This window comes from Miscanthus floridulus, chromosome 5, assembly GCF_019320115.1.
Source record: "Miscanthus floridulus cultivar M001 chromosome 5, ASM1932011v1, whole genome shotgun sequence".
Lineage (NCBI taxonomy): Eukaryota > Viridiplantae > Streptophyta > Magnoliopsida > Poales > Poaceae > Miscanthus > Miscanthus floridulus.
In genome coordinates, this window is record NC_089584.1 from 121,623,424 (window position 1) to 121,646,472 (window position 23,049).

Genomic DNA, 23,049 nt, shown 5'->3' on the forward strand with positions numbered 1-23,049 from the left:
ACGCATGGCTTGAGGAAGGATGTGAGACCGAGAAAAAAAAAATCAGACCATCTTCTTTCTCTCAATCAGATTGTTTCCTAAATCTAAGGGATTGGTTGGGGCATGTGCTATGTACGGTGGGAAGGTTTCCAAACTAATCGGCGTGGGAGCTGATACGTACCTATATTTTGGAATTTTCTTTAGAAATCTATATAGCTTATATTAAGGAACTGAGGGAGTAAAAAATAATATAATATTAAATTAAATTATACGAGAATGTGATAAATGGCGTATGACATTGATATGCGTTGTATGTCGATAGATTCAAAATAGTAATGATATTTAGTGTAAGGCTGTGTTTAGTTGAGTAAAATTTGGGAATTTGGCTGCTGTAGCACTTTCGTTTTTATTTGGCAATTAGTATTCAATCATGGACTAATTAGGCTCAAAACGTTCGTCTCGTGATTTCCAATCAAACTATACAATTAGTTTTTTTTTGTCTACATTTAATGCTCCATGCACGTATCGTAAGATTCGATGTGATGGCTACTGTAGCACTTTTTGGGAAAACTTTTTGGAACTAAACAGGGCCTAAGATGGTGTGTCAGTGTGAGGATATGGTGCTTAGTGGGGATAATACATTAGTAGTTTGCGTGCAGAGATTGAATAGTCCGTGTGATTTGCCTACATGCAGATATAAATCACCAAACTGACATTTAGTCATGTACACAGGTCCATTTTTTTTGTAAGGGGCATGAGCTAAAAATACATCTTGTCCCTCCTAGGTAGGTTTTGGTGAATTATCAACGACTGATTAAAAAACCAAAACGTATTTAACAAATTTATAAGCAATTAATAAGTTTTATAAAGTCATAATTGATATACACAATATCATTGTCTGAAAGAGACAATTATACTACTTGTATATGAATAAAAATTCAGAAACAAGATTAATACGCTAAAAGCCACCAAGGACTTTCACAAAGTCCGATGCTCACGATCCATACTTTTCAGCTTGTCTTATAATCCGTACTTTTCAGCTTGTTTTTTCAGCCGCAACAGTATTTTCCTCTCACACCAAATCATTCGGAACAATATTTCGACATGTTTTTTCAGCGAAACAAACAGGACCTTACCGTTGAAGCAGCTCGTACATTGAAGTCAATCTTTCCTAGGGACGTGGATTTGGAGTTTTGGACTTTGGATTTGCCTCACATGATGCTATATATAAGCATGGAGTGTAGAGCATTAACTTGAGTACGACTCCTTCCGTCTCACCAGTCACCGAGCACTACATATTCAGCATTTCAACATTGTTTTGATAGCATATACGCTTATTACACGCTTCGTGCTCTGTTTTTTTTAATAAAGAAACTCACGCTCTAATGACCGCACATACCACAGGTCCACATGCCGTTCAGTGTGCAAAATTTATCATTTATTTAGATGCACTTGCACACACGATTGAAATGTTGGAGTAGATTGCGCCTCCAATGACTATGACCAACAGATGGGAGATTGAACTTTGGACCCCTTGTTGTACTAACGCCGAATCACTTCTAGTTTTGCAGCATTTTTTTTAATTCTTTTGAAACACAGAAAATTTATAAAAATCATATAGAATTTTATTAAAATTTGGATTTTTATCTTTATAATAAAAAAACATTAAAAACAAGGGGAAAAAAATCCTTAGTTCCAAAGAGTCCTTTACTGTGGTATAGCATTTCAACTCAAAAATCCTGAAACTGACGGCCCACCAAATCGGCCACTTTCTCAACCACTGACAAACCGTCCCACCACTAGTGCTCTACATACACAGATCCACGAGGTTCCGAGCTCCCGGTTCACCGAGCCCTCATCGGCCTGTTCGCTTATCTGAAAAAAACAACTAAATACTATTCTAATTAATTTATTGTGAAAAATACTGTTTCAGTTATAAAAAAATTATATAGATTATAAGGGAAACGAAACTGAGCATTATCCTACTTATCGGGCCCACCATTGACTAAACTATCCGCCCCACCAAACACCCTCCTTCCGCCTCGTCCTGCGAACTCAAACGAACGTGCCTCTTCACTAGTTATTAGTCTCTCCCCCACCCCTCCCTCCCCATCCCCTCTTGGATCTCGCCGTTCGCTCGAAGGCAAGCGGGGCCGCGATGCCTGCGGCGGCCGTTCCCGGAGGCGGCGGCGCCGCCGACGCCGAGGAGCTGTTCCGCACCAAGCGCATCCCAGAGATTCGCGCGGCTGAGGGCGCCACCCGACGCGAGATCTCCGCCAAGGAGGAGGAGCTCCGGCAGCTCGTCGGGCGCAGCTACCGCGACCTGCTCGACTCCGCGGACTCCATCCTCCTCATCAAGCAGTCCTCCGATGCCATATCCGACAACCTCACCCGCATCTCCGGCTCCTTGTCGTCGCTCTCGCCGCCCCCTGAACCCTCTCCCGCCGTAAGCGCCGCCTCGCCGTCCCCGTCTGCTGGAGGGCGTGCGAGGCTGTACGCGCTGTCCGCGCGCTCCAAGTACCTGGTTGACACGCCGGAGCACATCTGGGGCCGGCTCGACGAGGGCCTGCTCCTGGAGGCGGCGGGTCGGTACCTGCGGGCTCAGGTCGTGCACGGGCGGCTCTCCCGCGACGCAGCGGCCGCCGCGCGGTTCCCACTCCTCGCGCACCAGGCGCAGCTCGTGGAGGCGTTCCGGCCGCAGATCGCCCAGCGCGCGCGCGAGCGCCTCGCCGACCGCCGCCTCCCTGTAGCGGCTCACGCTGACGCGCTTGCGGCCGTGGCCGCCATCGACGCCCCGTCGCTTGCCCCGGCACAGGCGCTCCTCCTCTTCCTCACCTCGCGCCGCGTTTGGATCTCCCAAGCCCTAGTTGGGCTCGCCTCAGATCTGTCATCCTACACCTCTGTGCTGTGCGATATCGCGAGGATCGTGCGGATCACGCTTGGCCACGTTGGACAGTTGTTTGTGCCTGCACTCAGTGATATGCCTTTGTTCTTCAAGACGGTGCTTGAGAAGACGCCGCCTGAGCAGTTGTTCGGTGGCATTCCGGACCCTGATGATGAAGCACGGTTGTGGAAGGAGCACATGAACCAGCTTGAGGCTACAATGGTGCTGCTTGAGCCAGATGCCATTGCAGGGGCCTGTACGGATTGGCTCAAGGAATGTTGCACTGAAATTTTTGGTGTGATTGCTGGTGAGCAAAAGTTGGTTGATGCCATTGGGAGTGGGGAGCTGCTTGGATCAGTGCAAAGGCTTGTACGTGATGCACTAGATGGGAGGGACGGGTTGGAGGGAAGTTTGGAGCAGTGGCTGAAGAGTGTCTTTGGGTCAGATATTGAGTCGCCATGGGATCAGATCTGTGGGTTGATCTTGAAGGACGGCAAGGATATATTTGAGGATTGGATGGAGGAAGCATTTGTGCGGCGAATGAAGGACATTGTGCATTCAGAGCTTGATAGATTGGGTGCTAGTGTTAACATGGAGGAATCAGTTTACGCTATTGGTGCCAATGCTGATCCAAAGGATGCTGGAGATTTCCTTGCATACCTGCGGAAATCTTCAAAGGGCGGTGGTTTCTGGTTCTCAGAGTCTAAGATCAAGAAAGGCGGAGTTTTGGCACACTTGAAACCAATTGCTGATGAAAATGATTTCCATAGCTGCCTAACATCATATTTTGGGCCAGAAGTTAGTCGGATCAGGAGTGCAATTGACAGTAAATGCAAGAATATCCTGGATGATCTGTTAAGCTTTGTGGAGTCACATAATTCGGCCCCAAGGCTGAAGGAATTGGTGCCATACCTCCAGGAGAAATGCTACAGGACCATCTCGGGAGTACTGAAAGAATTAGAAGCTGAGCTCAGAAAGCTCTCTGCTTTGTTGGGAACCAAAAAGGAGGGTAACGACATACCTGCAGCTTCTATTATAGCGGAGAGGTCTCTCTTCATTGGTCGTCTCTTTTTTGCGCTGAGATACCATTCAAGTCATGTACCCCTGATACTAGGTTCTCCAAGGGAGTGGGTAAAGGAGGCGGGTGGTGCAGCATTTGCCAGGTTATCATCACCTACACCAAGACATTCAAGGGCATCTTTTGATTCTTTGGTATCTTTTACACCCAGAAGGCGCACATTTGACAGTCCCAGGAGTCCTGGAAGGCAATTATCGGATAGCCCCAGAAGACAAACTATTGCTGCTGCAGTATCTTTGTTTGGCGCTGATGATAGATCCAATCCTAGACTTGATGAACTCAATAAGACCCTGCAGTCACTTTGCATCATGGCTCATAATGTATGGATAGCATGGGTGTCCACTGAATTATCTCACATTCTTTCATATGATCTCAACAAAGATGATTCACTATCCTCTTCAACTCCTTTGAGGGTATGCCTTTGAACCCACTTGCAGCTCCGATATCTTTTAGTGTATAATACGGTGTAGTTTTTGAATTACATGACTGCATTTTATTTGGTTTGGAAAACTTAAGTAGATTCACATGTATAATAATATAGCATATGGGATCATCTCTGAACAGATTGAGGGCAATATGTGTTTGTACCTTATCTAGAGAGACTAGGTGAATTAAGGAAAACCGTGGGTAGGTGTACATTGTACTTCTTGAGGCCTGATGAAGAACACTAACTTTGGACATAACGCCTCATAAGATTTTCGAGAGTGAATTTAAAGGTACACCTGAATTGATTGGAGCTAGAAAAAAATATTTAAAAGGAGGCAGGGACTAGGTGCTTGGTTTCACCCTCGCGCATAGTGCAATTGTCGCCTACCCTGCCTAGGTGCCTGCTTATCAGTAATCAGACACTTAGCATCACTGATATAAACTGGCCTAATCCAAGCACTAAATTTTGCTATTTTACCCAGATCTTTCAAGCTATTAGTGTACCAAATAAATATTATTTCATTTTTCTTGTCGATACAGAATTCTAATTGCTTTAGTTGTGTGGTTTGGTTGCATTGTTAGGGCTGGGAAGTCACAGTAATTAAACAAGAGGAAACGACTGAGGGTCCCTTGGAGATGCAAATAGCTCTTCCATCGATGCCTTCATTGTACATCATATCCTTTCTTTATCAAGCATGCCTGGAGATTCATAAGGTTGGAGGGCACATCCTGGACAGGATTATTTTGCAGAATTTTGCATGGGAGCTACTGCAGAAGGTATGTCCCTGTTACAAGTTCACAGTCATGATGCATTGGACTCAAAATCGAAGTAGTTTATTTTATATAAACCAGAGCCAAGAATCCAAGAGTTGATTTTTTTTAAGCTCTTTCTTGGATCTGCACAAACCACAAATAGCTTCTTTGTGGTTTCTTTATCCATGGACTCAGCATGGAGAATGTTGGATTTTACTTAGAGATATTTAACATATAATGATAATAACACTGACACATCCGATGGATTTTTTTGGCCTGTCCTGTTTAGTGCTGGGATAGTCTAATTCATATTTCTCCAGCGTGGGAATAGATTCTCAGTCAAACTATTGCAACTTAAGAAAGATTTATTTGTTTCTAAAAATAGTAACCAGTCTTCGATTTAGGTGTCTTCAGACTGGAACTAGTGCTTCATCTAGACAATATGGACTAATGCTTCATGCTTGGGTGCTTCAGCTCCATGAATATTCCAGTTGACATTGTTTTTTACATGACCTAGTTGCTGCCTGTTTCATCAAAGTTGTCTCAAACCTGTACTGATGATGATTCCATACGAGCCTGTCAGTATGTCTTTCAAGAAATGTGATCCATTGATCCAACTTTTACTTAAATATATGCAGGTCATCAATATTTATGAAAATTTTCTTTCATCTGTTGAATCTGGGAATTCTCTGGTTTCAGAGAAAGGAATTCTGCAAATACTGCTAGACTTGCGTTTCATTGGTGATGTCCTATCAGGAGGTAAAAGTTCTTCCACCAACACTACTGAAATGCAGACAAATTCTTTGCCAAGCACCGTCACCAAGACTTCCTTCAGGAGAAAACAGTCACAATTACAGGCGGACTCAGCTGTCATAGAGCCTATAAACAAGTTAGTCAACAGGCTCTCACAGAGATTGGATCCTATAGACTGGGCCACGTAAGATTTTTTTTCCAATTTAAATTGTTACCTGTCATGTTATTAAAATATGTAACAAATTAACTACAGACTGCTTTACATTCCTCCCAACTGAAAGCTGTGTCTTTAAATAGGTATGAACCTTACCTGTGGGAGAATGAGAAGCAATCTTACAAGCGTTATGTTGTTCTTTTTGGTTTTTTGGTCCAACTGAATCACATGTACACTGGTACTGTACAAAAATTACCAACGAAATCAAATACAGATTCAAATATCATGAGGTGCTCTCAGGTTCCAAGATTCAAGTACCTACCAATCAGGTAAATGATCTGTGTCATGTGTAAATAACTAACTATGGATTTATATATTGCCAAGTGCATGTCCCATTAAGTGATTTTGAAAGGTGTTTTAGACTTAGTTTTGTGCTCAGACCAACCTGTCAGCAGCGTGCCTACCATTGCAATCAGCAGATATAGTTATGATATGGAAATTTTGTGCTTGACAACATTTGTTGACAAGATATCCATGGATGCTTGTAAAACCTGATGTATTTCTATGCCATAATTCTGGAACTTATAATGGGCAACTTCATAGCATTCTGCAAAAAGGTCATCTGCTAAATGTCAGGAGCTTACATTAGTGAGTTAATATTACAGCTTCAGTGTTCAATCCTTACAAGTGATATTACGACTTGTAACTTTGGATAAGACTTTATACTCTATTCTGGTGTACTGTATGGATGACTAAGTAGTAGTAAATGACAAGATGAACAGTTAATGGACAATAAAGAAAATGTATTTTTTTTAGTGTGCTCGTTCTACATTTAGGAGACCTGTGTAAGATCATTCCTATGTTTGTTTTGCTTTTTTGTTCCATTTAGCAACCTATGTTGGTGTTCTGATTTTCTTTTGGGGATTTTTAGGTGGCTTGTGGAGAATATATACTCTTATTTTTTTAAGATTCTGATCTGTTCCTTTTTTTTGTCTTCTTGCCTACAGTGCCCCAGCTATATCATCAAGATCACACAAATCGTCACTACAGTCGCCATCTAGCGACTCCACATCTAAAAATCCTTGGAAATCCTATTCAAATGGAGATAGATCTACTACACCAGAGTTTGATGATAACGCAAGTCTTGTCGGTGCTGCTCCATTGCTTAAGTCATTTGTTACCCAGGTGAGTAACTGACTACAAGTTTATTGATTGTTAACTTCAATTCTAGCCTAAACAAGTAAAAAAAGATCCTTGCGTTCTGTATAACTTATTAATTTATCCATCGAAATTCATTCTGCTTGGTTGAGAAATTTTTCCATTAGCGTGATATGAAATACTTGCAGAATTAGCCCTGGAAACAGTGAAAATTTATGAGCACTGACTGATTCATATCTTGTGACTGTTGCTAGCACATTTGTTTTCATTTTTGAGCCAACAATATCTTGTTTTCTACTTCTAATTTTTCATTTAGTCCCTAGATCTGTGGAAATTAGAAGACATTTTTCTTTGTATGAAAGACAAATGAAGAGGTTTATCTTTTCACATGTTCTTTTGTCTATTCCCTTTTACAAAACTTATTGATACAGCCTATAATTGTTGTATCTTTCAAGTGAATTCAAATATTCAGCAAAATATCTTCATGTCATTTGTCAGGTGGGGAGCAAATTTGGGGAGAACACATCAATATGGGGGTCTATGCTCTCTGACGGGCAGGTTGGTAAGCTAAGTGACATCCTTCCTGGACCAGCAGCTGGGTTTTTCTCTTCTTTCACATCTGGGGCTCGATATGATTCATAGTAATGGCACCATGATCCTTGATCTTTACCCCTTACTACACGCCATATGGAAACCCACATGTGTCATCAAGAGAACAAGAGAACTGTTGGCAGGTGTAATATGCCTTTGGAAATCTGTTGCTTACAGAATGATGCCACATTGCTGGTCCAGTGTTGCTTGGCATATCCTGCCATGCCTCTTCGCAATCTTATTGTGACTAGACAGCGTCGTGGAGAAGCTCAGGAAATTATGATGGAAAAGATGAGATTTATTCTATATCGGCTGCCCACAGGTTGAATGAGTGGTTAAGGAAATCAAGTTTGGTTTCAGTGTGTTTCCTGCTTGCAATTTGACTTGGTACATAGGACACAGCAAGTGCAACTCGCCGCTGATACTAGCCTCACTTTTTGGGGGCACTCGATGTTGTGGATACGCGGCACTTGAAGTTGTGAAAAGAATTTTGGGGATCGATTCTTTCTTTCTTATCTTTTGGCTCGGCAAGTTGGCTGATTTTTTTCACTGGAACAGTGCTGGAACTGCTGAGGTTGTGGTTTTATCATGTAGGCAAATTTGCAAAATGTGTACACTGGAAATATAGGAATAATAAAGCCTGTATCATGTGTTCATGTCCATTCAGCATTATGCTGTTTTCCATAGTCTTCTGTATTGTCTACATGTGTGGTTTGAAGTTGTTAGACACAGTTGCTGTTGCTGATTCTATACGTGACCAAGGAGATTTTGGCTGGCTAAGGCTGTGATTGGTTCCCCGTATCTCCCCTATCGCCCTGGCTGTTTGGTTGTATTTATGTGATCCAGCGACGCCTGTATGTATGGCCTATTGGGTGTAAAGCATTATCCTGGCCTGTTAGATGTGCCCAGACCCAGAATGAGCTTCACTGTCACTGGTTGGATGCACCGCGTCCCAAGCAAAACACTGCTACGCCTGGGCTCAGGGGAAGGGTCAATGTACAGGCTCATTTATTCACATCATTTTCACACGGGCATCGAGTGTAGGGCCACTGAATCTGCTCATGTACTGCAACCAACTAATCATTCTTCCTTCCAGGATCACTACATTCACTGTATTTCTCTACATGTGTGGTTTGAAGTTGTTAGGTACAGCTGCTGATTTTATACGTGCCTAATTAGATAGCAGAGATTATAGCAAAACAAGCATCTAAGCAGGACCAGGGGAAATTTGGCTGGCTAAGGCCGTGATTGGTTTCCCGTATCTCCCCTATCCTGGCTGTTTGGTTGCATGTATCCACCGACGCCTGTATGTATGTATGTCCTATTTGAGTGTAAAGAGACTATTATCCTGGCCTGTTGCCCTGTTGGATGTGCCCAGACCCAGACCCAGACCCAGAATGAGCTTCAATTTCACTGGTTGGATGCACTGCGTCCCAAGCAAAACACTGCTAGGCCTGGGCTCAGGGGAAAGATCAATGTACATGCTCATGTATGCACATCATTTTCATACGGGCATTGAGTGTAGGGCCACTGAATCTGCTCATGTACTGCAAGCAACTAATAATCACTCTTCCTTGTAGGATCACTCCATCCACTCAATTTTGTTTCGCCTTTTCCTTATCCAACATATACGACGTGGCTCTAGCTCTATGAAACCATGTTCAAGCAAGCAAACACAGAGACTCCGAAAGCCGTTGCGCGCGGTGGATGAGATGTTGTCAGCACGTGATTGTTGGCCATTGGCATGGATTAGAAAGCTTCGGGCTGGAAAAGGTTCCCCGCTTTTCGTGATGCGTATGTGAGTGATGATCCACATGGACCACACAGACACAGCGCGCGCAGATGGCGAACCGCGAACAACCAAACCCGTTCATTCGTTCAAGCTCGAGACTGCTGGATATACTGAGCAACAACGGGTTGAGTGGACGGACACGCGCCGTGCCCGTGCACAAAATCAAAAGTGTACCATGGGTAGGTACGGTATTTATAGGGTATAGAAGAAACTAGAAAGCATCGTGTATGTATATGTCTTGGAGAAGAAATACTTTTTGGGAATTCCTGAAGAAGAAATATTGCTTTACAACACATCGATTAGTCTACGTCATAACATCCGACCAACTCGTGTCGATAATATATGTACATAAATATCACTAGGCCAGCAAGGCTGGCAGCTGCAAGATAGAAATGTCGGCACCTGCCGGCCGTTCTCAGCCTATTCGCTTATTCGTATACGATTGTGGATTATAAGCTAAAATAGTATTTTTCTCTCACATTAAACCAATCAACAGTAAATAATTTACGATTGTTTGCGGCCTGCCGAACAGGCTGCCGGTCACATCTGAGAATCTGATAGGTGAGGTCCGGTCTCGAAGAGCGTAGAGAACATCCGTACTCCCTCCGTTCCAAATTCGGCTGATAATTTTTACCGCTGATAGGCCAGGACAGAACAAAGCCAAGCTATGTTTTAGAATCTCTTTATATCAAATGATAAAAATAACCTACATACAGACCCACCAACGTGATCTCACTTCTGCAACTTACCGAGAGATTATGTCCTCAACAAACATATCTACTACTAAATGACAATTAAAGGGGCCAAACAGTCATCAAGATTTCGTCCCATCCCGCTTACTATAAAGCGTGTTCTTAAATGGCCAAGCTTCAAATGCCTCCTCAATCAATGATGTCATATCCTGATGCTGTGTTATTATGAGAGAAAAACACTATATCATGGTTGATAAATTCAAACGAACGGGACAATAAGTCATTCTAACTTTTTTAGAGAGTCAAAGCATCATAAGTTTAACCAAACTTATATAATAAAATAATCGATAATGATACAATTAAGATGTCCGGACGGACGCCTCCCTCCGCTCACTCCTGCACGCACTGCTCGCTTAGCGACCTTATCCACTCGTCCTGTTCGCACGCCCTGATGCTCGTTGCACCGCTTCCTCCCTGTGTCGCCGCTCCCATCGGCCCACCCCACTCCGCCTTGCTATCGCTGGTCCCTCGTAGCGCTGCACACCATCCCCCTGTGGCCTCCTCCGCGTTGCCTCCTCTGCGCCATATTTCCCATCGGGCCCAGTCTGTCTTGCCCGCCTCCACCGCACTGCCTCCTCACTGCGTCCGGCCCGCTCACCGCGACCGCCTCCACCGAGCAGGCGAGCTTCCACGACGGATGCTCCAGCAAGCAGGCGAGAGGGACGAGATTCGTGTGACGCCACGCCCGCCGATGAGTTGCCTGTGCCGCTACCGCACAGCGAGGTCCATGGGCCGCCGTCGATCTCCGCGCCGATGTGCCTCCATTCGTACGAACAAAGCCCATGTTGTAAGAGCATGTTTCAAGTGTTTCAGATGTTTTATCTGGATGTTGCAAGTGTTTCATCTTGATGTTGCAAAAGTAGATCGAAATGTTGCACATGTTGCAGTGACTATACATGTATGTTTCAAGTGTATGTTCCAAATATTTCATCTCGTTTTCCAGACATATGTTTACAAGTGTTTCATCTGGATATTGCATATGTTTTCACACATATGAAGTGTTTCTGGTGTGCTTTTTTGCAACTGTTTCATACGTATATTTCGAGTGTTTCAGTTGTTTCATACATATGTTACAAGTGTTTCGTCTGGATATTTTAAAAGTAGATATGATGTTGCAGCTAGTGTTTCAGATGCATGTTTCATCTTCCTTTAGACGTATGTTTGCAAGTGTTGCATCCAGATATTTTTAAAGTAGATCAGGTATTGCATCTTTGTCTTAGCTTTTCTGCTACCTCACCTTCACCTCGGTGTCTCCTCCTACTCCCGGCGCTGGCTGGGCATCCGTCGCCCTCTCCCCCTCTTCTAGATGCTGGCATAGCCACCAGCTGTAGTCACCTACTGCAGCTACTGTCCGCGTGCATGCGCGTGAGAAGCGAAGGAGGCGCAAGCGAGGACTCCCCACGTGCAGTCGTGTGGCACGGCCCCGTGTAGACAGGCACGGGATGCAGATGTGCTGGGGGAGACGGAGTGGAGACGTGAACGTCCGTTCAAACATCCGGACGCTAGCACTGCCGTAAAATAATACCATTTTACGATGCTAAATAAGTATTATTAGATTATTTATTAATTATTTTTTATAGTATATCTATTTAATATCATAACTTTTTGTAATTTTTTTATAATTTTAATTAACTTTGAGATGCTTTGACTCTTAAAAAAATTGAAATTATTTATTTAGAACGGAGAGAGTACTTATTCCGTATACATACCGTGGCTTTGAACCAGCCACGACAAGAGCCGTTGACTTTCCAGGGCATCAGTACCATATATATGCGCATACATCGTCGCTCATGCATGCCCGAGCATGATTCATCGGTTGGCACTGTCGGCTCGCCGTGTCCATCTTTAATGTTGCTCAGACTAAAGTTTGGTTGTCATATCAAATGTTTAATACTAATTTAAAGTATTAAACATATATTAATTATAAAACCAATTAGATAGATTAGGACTAATTTACGAGATGAATCTATTAAGTCTAATTGGTTTATGATTTGGCAATGTGGTGCTACATTAAACATATGCTAGTGATGAATTAATTATGCTTAATAGATTTGTCTCGTAAATTAGTCTTCGTCTGTGCAATTAATTTTATAATTAGTTTATGTTTAGTCCTCCTAATTAATATCCGAATGTCCGATGTGGCAGTGACGAGGGCGTTTGGTTCCCACTTCTTAAATTTTTGTCGCTGTCACGTCGGATGTTCGACACTAATTTGAAGCATTAAACGTAGACTAATTATAAAACTAAATATATAGATTGAAACTAATTTGCGAGACGAATCTATTAAGTCTAATTAGTTTATGATTTAGCAATATGATGCTACCGTAAACATATGCTACTAATAGATTAATTAGGCTTAATAGTTCGCGAAGCGAATCAGCCGGCAGCTCGCGGATGCGTTGAATCGCGTAGAGGGCAGTACGGGTGAAAACGAACACGGCTCGCACAGTCGCGCACGGGGAGTAGAAGAAACCCGAACCGTGGCTGCTCTCTCCTCTGTCCTCTTCCGATCCGCGCTCATGTTGTTGCGTCCCATCGAAGCCGCCATCCAATCCAAGGAACATAACAAGAACATCCAGCTAGGCTAGGCGGCCAGCCGCACGTGGTCGCCGCTCCATCTCCGGAATTTCCGAGACGATTCGGCTCCGAGCGAGCGAGCGCGGCCGACGGCTTGTCTCCGACGCCGCGTGGGATCCTCAGGAGTCAGGACCACGAGTGCTCCGGCATCTCACTTGCGGCGGCGTGGTGGTGTTGCAACAGAAAAGGGGGCTGGCCGCGTGGTTAAGCACCACGTACACACAGGGTGTGATTGGATGCTCGCATACAAATTGCGTTGCACATTAAGAGTTGTGCAGCATAGACTACGCTTACATAAATAAATGTAATTTATTGTTGTTTGATTTACTTACATTACTCTATTGCATGGTTTATACTTCTGTATGGTTGAATGCATAGTGGTATGTTGCATATAGTATTCCGTGTTTGGTTGGAACTAAGGATGCATTTGGTAGATTTTTTTAGAAATATTTTAGCTTCAAATTCGCCGAAGAAAAATTTCATACAAATATTTCAAATTCAGTATCTCTCAAGAAAATTTTTTAGCTAATAAATCAGCATCACTATGTCTCCGTGCTATAAGGCTTGCTACAATGAACTTAGAGCCGGAGCACACAGAAGAGCCATGCCAAATGACTATTGATTTTTTATGGTTTCTATATAGATATAGTTTCTTACATAAAGAACCATTTTCTTCTCTCTTCTACTTAATTCCAGTATCACATCAATATTTTGTTTAATGCTATAGAAATTAATCCATGGCGATCGCCCTTAGTGGTAGTAGAGGGAGTGATGTTGTTGTTATCGATAGAAAAAGATAGGGGAGCATGAGATCTTTTCCAAGACCCAAAAGAATTGAAGCATGCAGGTGAAAGGTTGCAACTTGTAAGTTTACACTTTACAAGTTGGGTGTAGATATGTATAGCTTATATAGGTCTAACTAGTCGCCAAGGATCTTAATCTAGGCTATATTGAGTGTTAGCCGCCGTTGAGTGTTAGGGGTACGGTATGCCCCGAGCATAACCTTTTTCTCCCTTCTCTTTTTGCTGGCTAATTAAAATACTTTTGAGTAGTAGTAGCGGGTTTATAGTCTGATTAGGTTTGTTGACACATTTATATATAGATAGAAAAGAATTGCATATATAGTTGCCATGCGGCCAATTTGTTAAGAGATGACATCATTCTTTCCCTCTCTCACCAGGGTCCAAATTACTCCTTGGATTAATTAGCCTTCTTGAGAGAATGCTAGTGTGATGCTTCTAAAAGTGATGAGCAATAAAGTGTGATCGCGGCATTATCTATCCTTTTTTTTATCTCACCGCTTCACAAGGCATCGATTGCGTTTGGAGAGGCCAGAACTTTATGAACGGATGACCTGCACAAGAGAACCTACTTAGAAAATGGCTATAATAGTATCGTGTGATAACTTAGTATCTCCTCTAATTACAAACATAAGTCCAAGTTTGTCACAAATCAATTTTTTAAAACTTTGATCGCCAATATCTAAAACTTTATACAAATGTATAACACAAGACTGACATGAAAGTTAGAAGAGTTTGGCAAATCTAAATAGACTTATTTTTGTCATTGGAGGAAAGTTTGCTTCTTCTGAATGCACTTGATGATATTAGTACTCTGTCCACGGTCCACCCAAATTTTGTAAGTTGTTTTAACTTTATTTAAAATCAAATTTGTTTAATTATGATAAATTTTAGGCTCCGTTTAGATCCTTTGAATTAAATTCATTCTAATAAATTATAATTTAGGCACATATTGATTAAGCTAATATGGTTATTATATATGGAATATATTTGTATACTATTGTTAGCTATGCAATAGAGATGCTTATATGTTGTATTTCTACTACAGAGAAGCGAGTTGAAGAGCATGTTATAAGTTGTAGAGTAGAAACTTACCATGGTAATCTATAAAATCAATTTCCATCTCTCATGGTCTTACCCTATAAAATTTAAGATAGACATATATATGAACTTTGGAAAGTTATGGAATGTCAAATGCCAAACCAAATAATCTAATACATTAAGTAGATTTTAATTCCTCTAAATGGAAGAGATCCAAACAGCCCCTTATAGAAAAGTACATTAACATGTATATTAAATGAATGTCCTATCCAGATGTATTTCATCGTGTATAATGAATCTAGCTTGATTGTGCTTTTTTTTAGAAATATGATCAAAGATAAAAAAAAGTTTAACTTTATGATAAAACTAAAACAACTTATAATTTAGGGCCTATTTGGATCACCAACTAAATTTTAGCTTCTAGGATCCAAACGGTTAGCTAATTGTGTCTATTAGCTAGAAGATCCAAACACCCCAGCTAAAGTTTAACTGGAAGAACTTTTAGCTTGCTAAAGCTTAACTGATGGTTTTTGCGGTTGATAAGCCGGTTGATGCTATTTTGTTGTGAGAGAAAAATATTATACCATAGCTAATAAGCCGGACTGATAAGTTCAAGTAAACAGAGGTGCTAGCTAAACTTGAGTGGATGCAAACAGGACCTTATTAGAACGGAGGTGACGAGATTCAAATTACTTTGTTTGGTCCATAAATTAATAGTGTTGTTTTTGTCATCTTCTTCTTCATCCACCCAACATGTGCACATACTATCCTGTTTACTTGGCTGATAAGCCATGACTGAAAATACAATTGACTAATTTATTATGAGAGAAAAATACTGTTCGTTAACCGAAAAAATTCGACTTCTAAACCACCTGAACAGAACAGTAACATATCCGTGCCGGTCTCTCCTCGAAATGCCAAACACACCTTTGAAATTTGCCGTACAAAAGCAGTACTAGCGCCGTGATTGCAATTTCTATGTTTTGTTTCGGCCAGTGGGGTAGAGAGAGAGACTTCTGTCGTTGGGTGGATTGGCCACGGACACACTTTGATAATAATGCATCCATGGGCTGTGCTGGTGTGGCCGCCGTGGTAAAGTCAGCCAGTGTGACATGTCTACGTCCCCGACCAGGTCTTATTTTCTGGTTCTCCCTTTTCCGGGATCTTTCCCTTTCCAAAACCTGTGTCCCCCCTGAGGTTGCTTAGCGCCAAAGCTAATTGTTTAGGGCGCGTTTGGCCGAGCTCTCGCCGGATCTGGCTCCCACGCTGTAGCACGCAGGAGCTGGAGCCGGAGGAGCCAAAAAAACGAGTTTCTTCGGCTTCGGCGCTGTCAGTGAGAGAGGAAAGGATGTGAGAGAAAAATGGCTCCGGTGAACAGTGTCGCTACAGGAGATGAACAGATGAGGAGTCAGAGGAGCCGGAACCGCTCAGAGTCCGGCCAAACAGGCTCTTAGTTTCAGCATAACTAGAAGCAGTTAGCGTAACAGCGAGGAGGGATTGCATCTTTTATGTTAAACAGTTTGGGTCTCGTTCGGTTCCCTAGAAATCATTCCCGGCTAACCTTCTAAGGGAACAAAGTCGATGCATTAGATTTGATTTTAAGGCTATGTATAATTAGCTTATTAGCAAGGAGGTTTGACACTCAGTTTCGAGCATCGTTCTTCTAGAGTAAATATTTCTTAATTCCTTCTAGCTACTTCAGTTTCTTGCGAGTTGCTTCATGAGTTCTTCAATTACATGCTAATGCTACTGGATAAACCCATTAAAGGCAGAGACCAAATAATAAAAAAGTATCATTAAGTGGCCAAAAGAGGGAAAATAATATGTTTTGTGTGCAATACAGCTTAGTAGACCACTTCCTCTTGACAGGAAAATGGAAACAAAATAAAGGCGAAGAAACCGGAAGGCGAAAGCTTAATAATACACGGAAAAATGTTTTACAAGGAAGAAGTTTGTATGATCCGAGTGAGTAAGAACATTTGATGCTTACATGGCGGAAGTTAATTTATTTTTAGCAAAATGCTGTATCTATGGAGATCAACAACTGTGCCTAGAGCAAGCACAGCAACATTGCTGGCCACAACTGGTCTTCCTTTGACTACATATAACAACTGTTGAGCAATGATCTGTCTTCCTAATCTCGAGTTGACTTTCTTCAGTTCTCACCAGTTAGTCTTCTCACGATAGTAACAACCGGATGCTCTGTTGTTTGGTACAATATCAATTCCTACAATCCTACTGATTGTTGAACTAGTCTCAAACTCTCAACTGGCTGTGGCGACATTCTGGTAGACAGATCTAGGCTCAGTTTGTTTTCGTTTATAATCAATTCGATTATAATCATCATACCGTCAGGATTTTTTTGATTTTTGATTCTCGATTCTTGTGCTAGTACAAATTTCTAAATAAACAATCAAATGGTCCGAGCCCATGTACTACTCTTCTGACCACCAAGGACGCCGCTAAGGCGTGTTGTATTAAACATTTTTTTTACCTTAATACAAAGACGCGTAAACATTTTGCGTGATCGAGGAAAAAAGAATCAAAATAACCAAAACGTCTGGCAGGATTCTCATTATTTTCACCAAGAATCCTGAAAGCGTCAGAACTCAAAATCATTCGGCACACTAGAGTATATTATCATGTCTATAGTACATTGTTTGGATGCACATTAGTTGCAGAATTTTAAGTCAATTATTTCTCTCTCTCTCTCTCTCTCTCTCTGAAGCTGTATCAAAATAATCATCATCATCATGAAAGTATTTTTTTTTATGAACCATCGCCATCATAGATTTTTTTTTTTTTTGTTTAGGAACCATCATCACAGAAGTATAATACTGTAAAGAGAATCCTTGAAGGGAATGTGGCACGCTGTACTACACAATAAACAAACACTTTGTGCTAATAAAGATTACTGAATCTTTTTGTCGACTCTTTATCAACCCTAACCAACTCAACGCTAAACAAATGCACCAAAGGCAGCTTTTAAGGGGTACGTACACCATTGTTCAAATAAGAGGATGGCACATCAGATCACCAATTCTGGCAACTTGGGTGGGTTGGGAAACAAAGAAGCACACGCTAGATCCATAGATTCCGTGTAGCACATTTGATTGCTTGACCTACGCATGTGCCCAATCTATTGCAGCAGCAGGAGTGCACTTCAGCTTGCGCCATGGCTTTCATTTGTTCTTTGCTGCAGTTAGTACGGCACGGGACACAAGAAACTGGAAGCTTTGGAGGAACCATTTCGCATCTTTTTCATTTCAGGTTGTGTTTGGAGGGACTTTCGCTTTTATTTGATAAATAGTGTTCAATCATGGACTAATCAGGCTCAAAACGTTCGTCTCGCGATTTCCAACCAAACTGTGCAATTAGTTTTTTTCGTCTATATTTAATGCTCCATGCACGTATCGCAAGATTTGATGTGACAGGTACTGTAGTCTGTAGCACTTTTTTGAACTATTTTTGGAACTGAACACAGGCTCAGAATAGATTTTTTTAACAGTACACTGCTAATCCGTTGTGCTAATGCCAAACAGCTAAACACCTGGGTTGCCAAGATTTCAGGTGAAACCATATTTCTTTATATATAATTAATAGTAGTTTCTTCTAAGTTGTCGCGGAGCTGATGCGAAATTTCCATGTTCAAAAGAGGCAGCGCAGTGGCTCTGTATCAATGTCGGTTCTCAATCACCCTTTGGTGCAAGGCTGCAAGCAATACAGTTTGGGCAGGACCAGAAGAATGCGTGTGGCAGAGGCTGACGAGGACACGCCTTGCAAACAGCAAATAATGCACAATGCATGACTGGAATAATAACTTGCCGCGTTGTTCCAGTGTTTCAGCCTGATTGCCTCAACGGCTGAACCAAACCAACCAACCACTTGCGTCCAGGCCAGGGCAGCAACTTCCTAGCAACGGCACAGGCAGGCATGCCATGCCAAGCCACCTACCTGGAAGAAGATTTCTTCTTCTACCTGGCCCGTCAGGGGAGAGGAAGAAGGAAAGATGCTCAAGTCATTTTTCTCACAGCAAGGGTTTCTTTCTAGAGTTTCTGAATTTTGATCAATGGGTACACGAACATGCCCGGAAAGATGCTCAAGTCATTTTTTTTCCTGACAGCAAGGTTTCTTTCTAGAGTTTCTGAATTTCAGAAGTTTCTCCCCCAGTTGTGCACGTTTGTTGTAAATCTAGATGGTCTGGGCATACATCCACACACTCGACTAACCGAGCTAGTTAAACTTCTTTTCCTCTCCGGCTCTCCCTAATTTCTACGCTAAAGAACAATTCAAATTCAAGGTGCTTTTCACGCTAGCTTGTTAGCTGAGACCTGTAACCACCTCATCTTCCATTGCACGGTGGCCAAATCATTCTGGAACCATTTGGGTTGGGAAGGCCGTCCACTTCCAGGAGTCCATCATCTCTGGGACATGCCCAGACCGAAAGGTGTTGCCGTCAAGCACTTCTCCACGATGCTTCTCCTCTCTTCTGGCACATCTGGAACCACAGGCATGAGCATGACGTCGTCTTTCGACAACTTCAACCCTGTCTGCGTCGATTTTTTTTTTAATTTTAGCACTTTTTAAAAACTAATTTTAAATCTAACATGGTTGGTTTTTTTAAAAAAAAACTAACACTTTTGGCCGCGCTTATTGTCCTGGCGTGGCCAAATGCCTGTGCCGCGCCATTCATGGTGGCGCGGCAGAGGGCTGACGTGGCGGCTACCGGAATCGCTAACCGGTGATGTGGCAGGACTCTGCCGCACCACCGAGCTTGGCGCGGCAGTGCCGCGCCTTGATCTGTGGCGCGGCAGAGCCGAATAAAACTCCGCGGCCAGTCCCGCCTGCCTGAGCAGCAAGCCCGCCTGACCGCCGCGCCCGCCCGGCGCTACCTGGACAGTTTAATCGGAACGCATTGCGCCGATAGTGGGAGTTATTCTAAGTAGTGCTTGACGAAAAATTAGATCGGATTGAAACGAATATTTTTAAGGGAATTTATTTCTTGGGCTTTTTGGCCCCATATTGTAGGATCGGCGGCGACGCGACCATGGACTCGGCTTCCTCGACCCCTCGCGCAAGACGTCGGCCACTGACGTCGAGATACGGCGGGACTGCCGGTTCCCGAACTAGTTGCTACTTAATCTCGTCGGCAGTGCTGCCACGACGCATAGAAACGAATATGAAGCAAATAAATGAAGTCCGTGCGCAAGTTGACCACGTAACATTTTTATTGGTTTGACATAAGTTTGACATAACATAACCAAATAACCCCGCAACTTTCGGACGCCAATATTTGTTTGACCTAACAAACTAAGACCCAGGAGTGTAAGGATCCCTCGGACACCTCTGTCTCTTCAGATTTGTTGGCAACACATTGGGAGTGTAGCCAACGTCGGTATGGTCGCGTCGACGGTGCGTACGGCTCGTACCCTGCAAGTATATGATATGCACGATTACTTATAATTCTTTATGATTGTTAGTTCATGGAGCATACGTATTTAAAGAAACTACCTTTGTTAGTACCTGTGAGGCTCCTTGGGTACCAAGCGGGGCACCACCTAGCTGAGACATGCCGATCTCGTCCTGCGGCCAATCATCCCACTAGTCGTGTTGTTTACGGAAGCCCAGGGGTCGTCATCGTCGTCATCGTCGTCCTCGGTTGCAGGGTCCTTCCCAGCGCTATGATGTGGTGGTGTACGCACCACGGAAGTGGCACCTGTCATCGGCTGAGAAGAGTCGGCCGGTGTCCTCAAAGAGGCCGGGAGTAGCGGTTCCTCATAAGGAGTGTCCATGCAGCTCAGCTTCTGAGCTAGCTTCCTGCAGCTCTTCTTCACCTTCTGCATAAATAGACGTTAAAGTTAGTGCATTTTCTAAACGCATATACACTAAAGAAATATTTTCGAAACGGACAAGTTTATGTTTACCTCCACAAAAGCCGCGAGAACGCTTGGCCCCTGCCCTCTAGACTCGTGAAGCCAAAAAGCTGCTTCGTTGGACATCCTTGACAATTGTGTCGCCTGGGTACAGAAAACGCGGTCGAATAGTTTTAATACACATACTTAATATCAAAAGGATAACAAATTGTACCATTCAAGTATCTTACCACGTATCTTTGAAGCGGGGCTCTCTGTAGCTGTGTGTCCTCCCTAATGGTAACGTCGTACACATCTTCGATGACATCTTCCTCTGAGTCCTCGTCAATCACCTCCTCAGTGTACGGGGGCTTGATATGTGCCCTCATAGACCTGTGAAGCCACCGCAGGTACTCGTCGAAGATGTGCTGGTCATGTGGAGGACTCGCATGGACTGGCTGTCGTACTCTGTTTCTGCCACAAATGGATGTGCGCGTTGTGTGTCACGCGTCAATCCTTGGTCTTGTACCTCTTCCTGCGGTCATACCTGCAACAAAACGATGTTAGTTGTACCACACACACCTTTGAATTGTAGCTTTGTTATTAATCGATAACACACCTGTGCAATCCTTGGTTGGTGGAGTAAAGCGGTGGTGGGCAGCGTGTCATTCTTCCAAACTGTCTGCAGACCCTGATGGAGAAGTGAATCTCGACCACATGGAAGAAAATAAGAGGGACGTCGCAGCAATACTCGTCTGACTCGTCCCTAGTGATAGGACTGAGATAGTACTGGAGCGCCGGAGCATCTCAAGAACACCAATGCACCTAAAATTTCGTAATTGGGTTAGGTTGTGATATAGTGTAGATCGAATAAGACACATGTATGATAGTAAAGAGAGTGTAACCTGGTGCTGTGTTAGGACATCGAGATCGTCCGTGTACTCCCTGTACTTGCGCCTCGCATTCCCTCTAACTAACTCTGATTTCGTCTAGATAAACAGAGCTGTAAGGAGTGTATCCTGCCCGTTCCATTGCTGCATTGAACATGATAATGAATTAGCCATTAATAAACTCATCATATGTAACTATATCGAAGAATATAATGAACCGAAGTACTTACCGGTAAATCAATACTAAGTGGCCTTCCAACGGGTCATCGTTCCCAACACCAAATCTAGAGTATGTATGAGCAACCTCCAAGGTTCGCATACCCTGAGTTACGACGGCAGGCAACGCATAGCTGTCGATACGTCCATGTCAGGACTGCGCTGCCCCAGCTATACACCGCTATATTCTTCCACGGTTGGCGTAGTATGTCAAGGAAGATCCAGCTGATGGTGTTGCCCAAGGCGTCTAGGAAGAGGAAAGCACCAAGAAAGTGCCATAGCCACACTCGAGTGAACCTGTCGATCTGAGCCTCCTCAGCCTATGGGTCCAAGTAATCAAAACGCTCCGTGATCCACGACGACGAAACACCAAAAGTTTTCCTAAAATTTACCAAAAAATGTGAGACCCGATAGCTGCAGGAAAGCAATACAAGTATTAAATAGGCTTTAATTTCTCACTTATTTTTCTTGGAAGCCTCGTCGTCTGGTGGAAGAAAGCCAGTAAACTAAGTCACTAGCTCCCTCCAGTGATCGTTGTCAACTATCCCTATCACTGGAAGCCCCCCCAACCGAAGGCCAAAAATAGCTTTCACGTCCTACATGGTCAAGGTCATCTCGTCACAAGATAGGTGGAACATGTGGGTCTCAGGCCTCCACCTATTATAAGAATAGAACGACTGTTAGTTGCCTCAAATTTGCTATAAGAAAGTTTACGTACAAAGAATACACTCGCACCTGTCTACAGCTGCAGTAAGTAGTGCTGGGTCAAGGGGCGAAAGACCGTGGTTGACAACATGGACAAGCTCGAGGAAGCCGGCACACCGTATGCACGGCGCATAACGCTCGTCCCACTGGTGCGTCCTGGTGTGCGTGCGGGACCTCAAAGTAGGCAAGGCCACCTCTGCGTCGTTGTCACTCAAGATGTATGCTCGATGCTGGTCGTCGTACTCCACCTCAAGAATGTGGTACAACGGGTGCTGTGTGGGAGGAGTTATCCTGTTACAAATTAATAAACAAAGCGTTAGAGTATTCAAATTAACAAAATTCAAATTAACATTATGTAGCATTATAAAAATTGAACTACTTGTTATGCAATATGAAAGCACATGTATATATTCAAAGTAAAATTAACAGACATATCACGCACTAGTAACATAAACAACTTCACTAAGAATATAATCATTTGATAAAACTTTATGAAGTCATCAAAATCGACGTATCACGCACTAGTAAGTACCGACATTTATAAACTAGTATCTATACCCAAAATCCCTAACCAAATAACTAACTATAAACTAAATAATAAATACCTAATCAATCCCTAAACCCGAAATCCTAACCTCGAACCTAAAA

At 43.0% G+C, this 23,049-nt stretch overlaps 1 protein-coding gene across 2 annotated transcripts; it reads left to right on the plus strand.

The window, feature by feature from the left end:
- Positions 1 to 2,083: 2,083 nt before the first annotated feature.
- On the plus strand, positions 2,084 to 8,438 carry LOC136450622 (conserved oligomeric Golgi complex subunit 1-like). 2 transcript variants are annotated; one of them, XM_066451157.1, is made up of 6 exons: positions 2,084 to 4,354; positions 4,950 to 5,144; positions 5,759 to 6,057; positions 6,171 to 6,356; positions 7,035 to 7,212; positions 7,684 to 8,438. In XM_066451157.1, the coding sequence occupies exons 1-6, from the start codon at positions 2,138 to 2,140 to the stop codon at positions 7,825 to 7,827; spliced, it is 3,219 nt and encodes a 1,072-aa protein (XP_066307254.1). In that variant the 5' UTR covers positions 2,084 to 2,137; the 3' UTR covers positions 7,828 to 8,438. The 2 variants fall into 2 exon arrangements, with proteins under 2 accessions (XP_066307254.1, XP_066307255.1); XM_066451158.1 differs by lacking the exon at positions 6,171 to 6,356.
- Positions 8,439 to 23,049: the final 14,611 nt, after the last annotated feature.

Bases quoted from the DNA above. Each gene is read 5' to 3' on its own strand.
- LOC136450622 (XM_066451157.1), top strand. From the start codon at position 2,138: ATGCCTGCGGCGGCCGTTCCCGGAGGCGGCGGCGCCGCCGACGCCGAG. The intron at 4,355-4,949 runs GTATGCCTTTGA...TTGCATTGTTAG, and splicing joins CCTCTTCAACTCCTTTGAGG to GGCTGGGAAGTCACAGTAAT. The intron at 7,213-7,683 runs GTGAGTAACTGA...GTCATTTGTCAG, and splicing joins TTAAGTCATTTGTTACCCAG to GTGGGGAGCAAATTTGGGGA.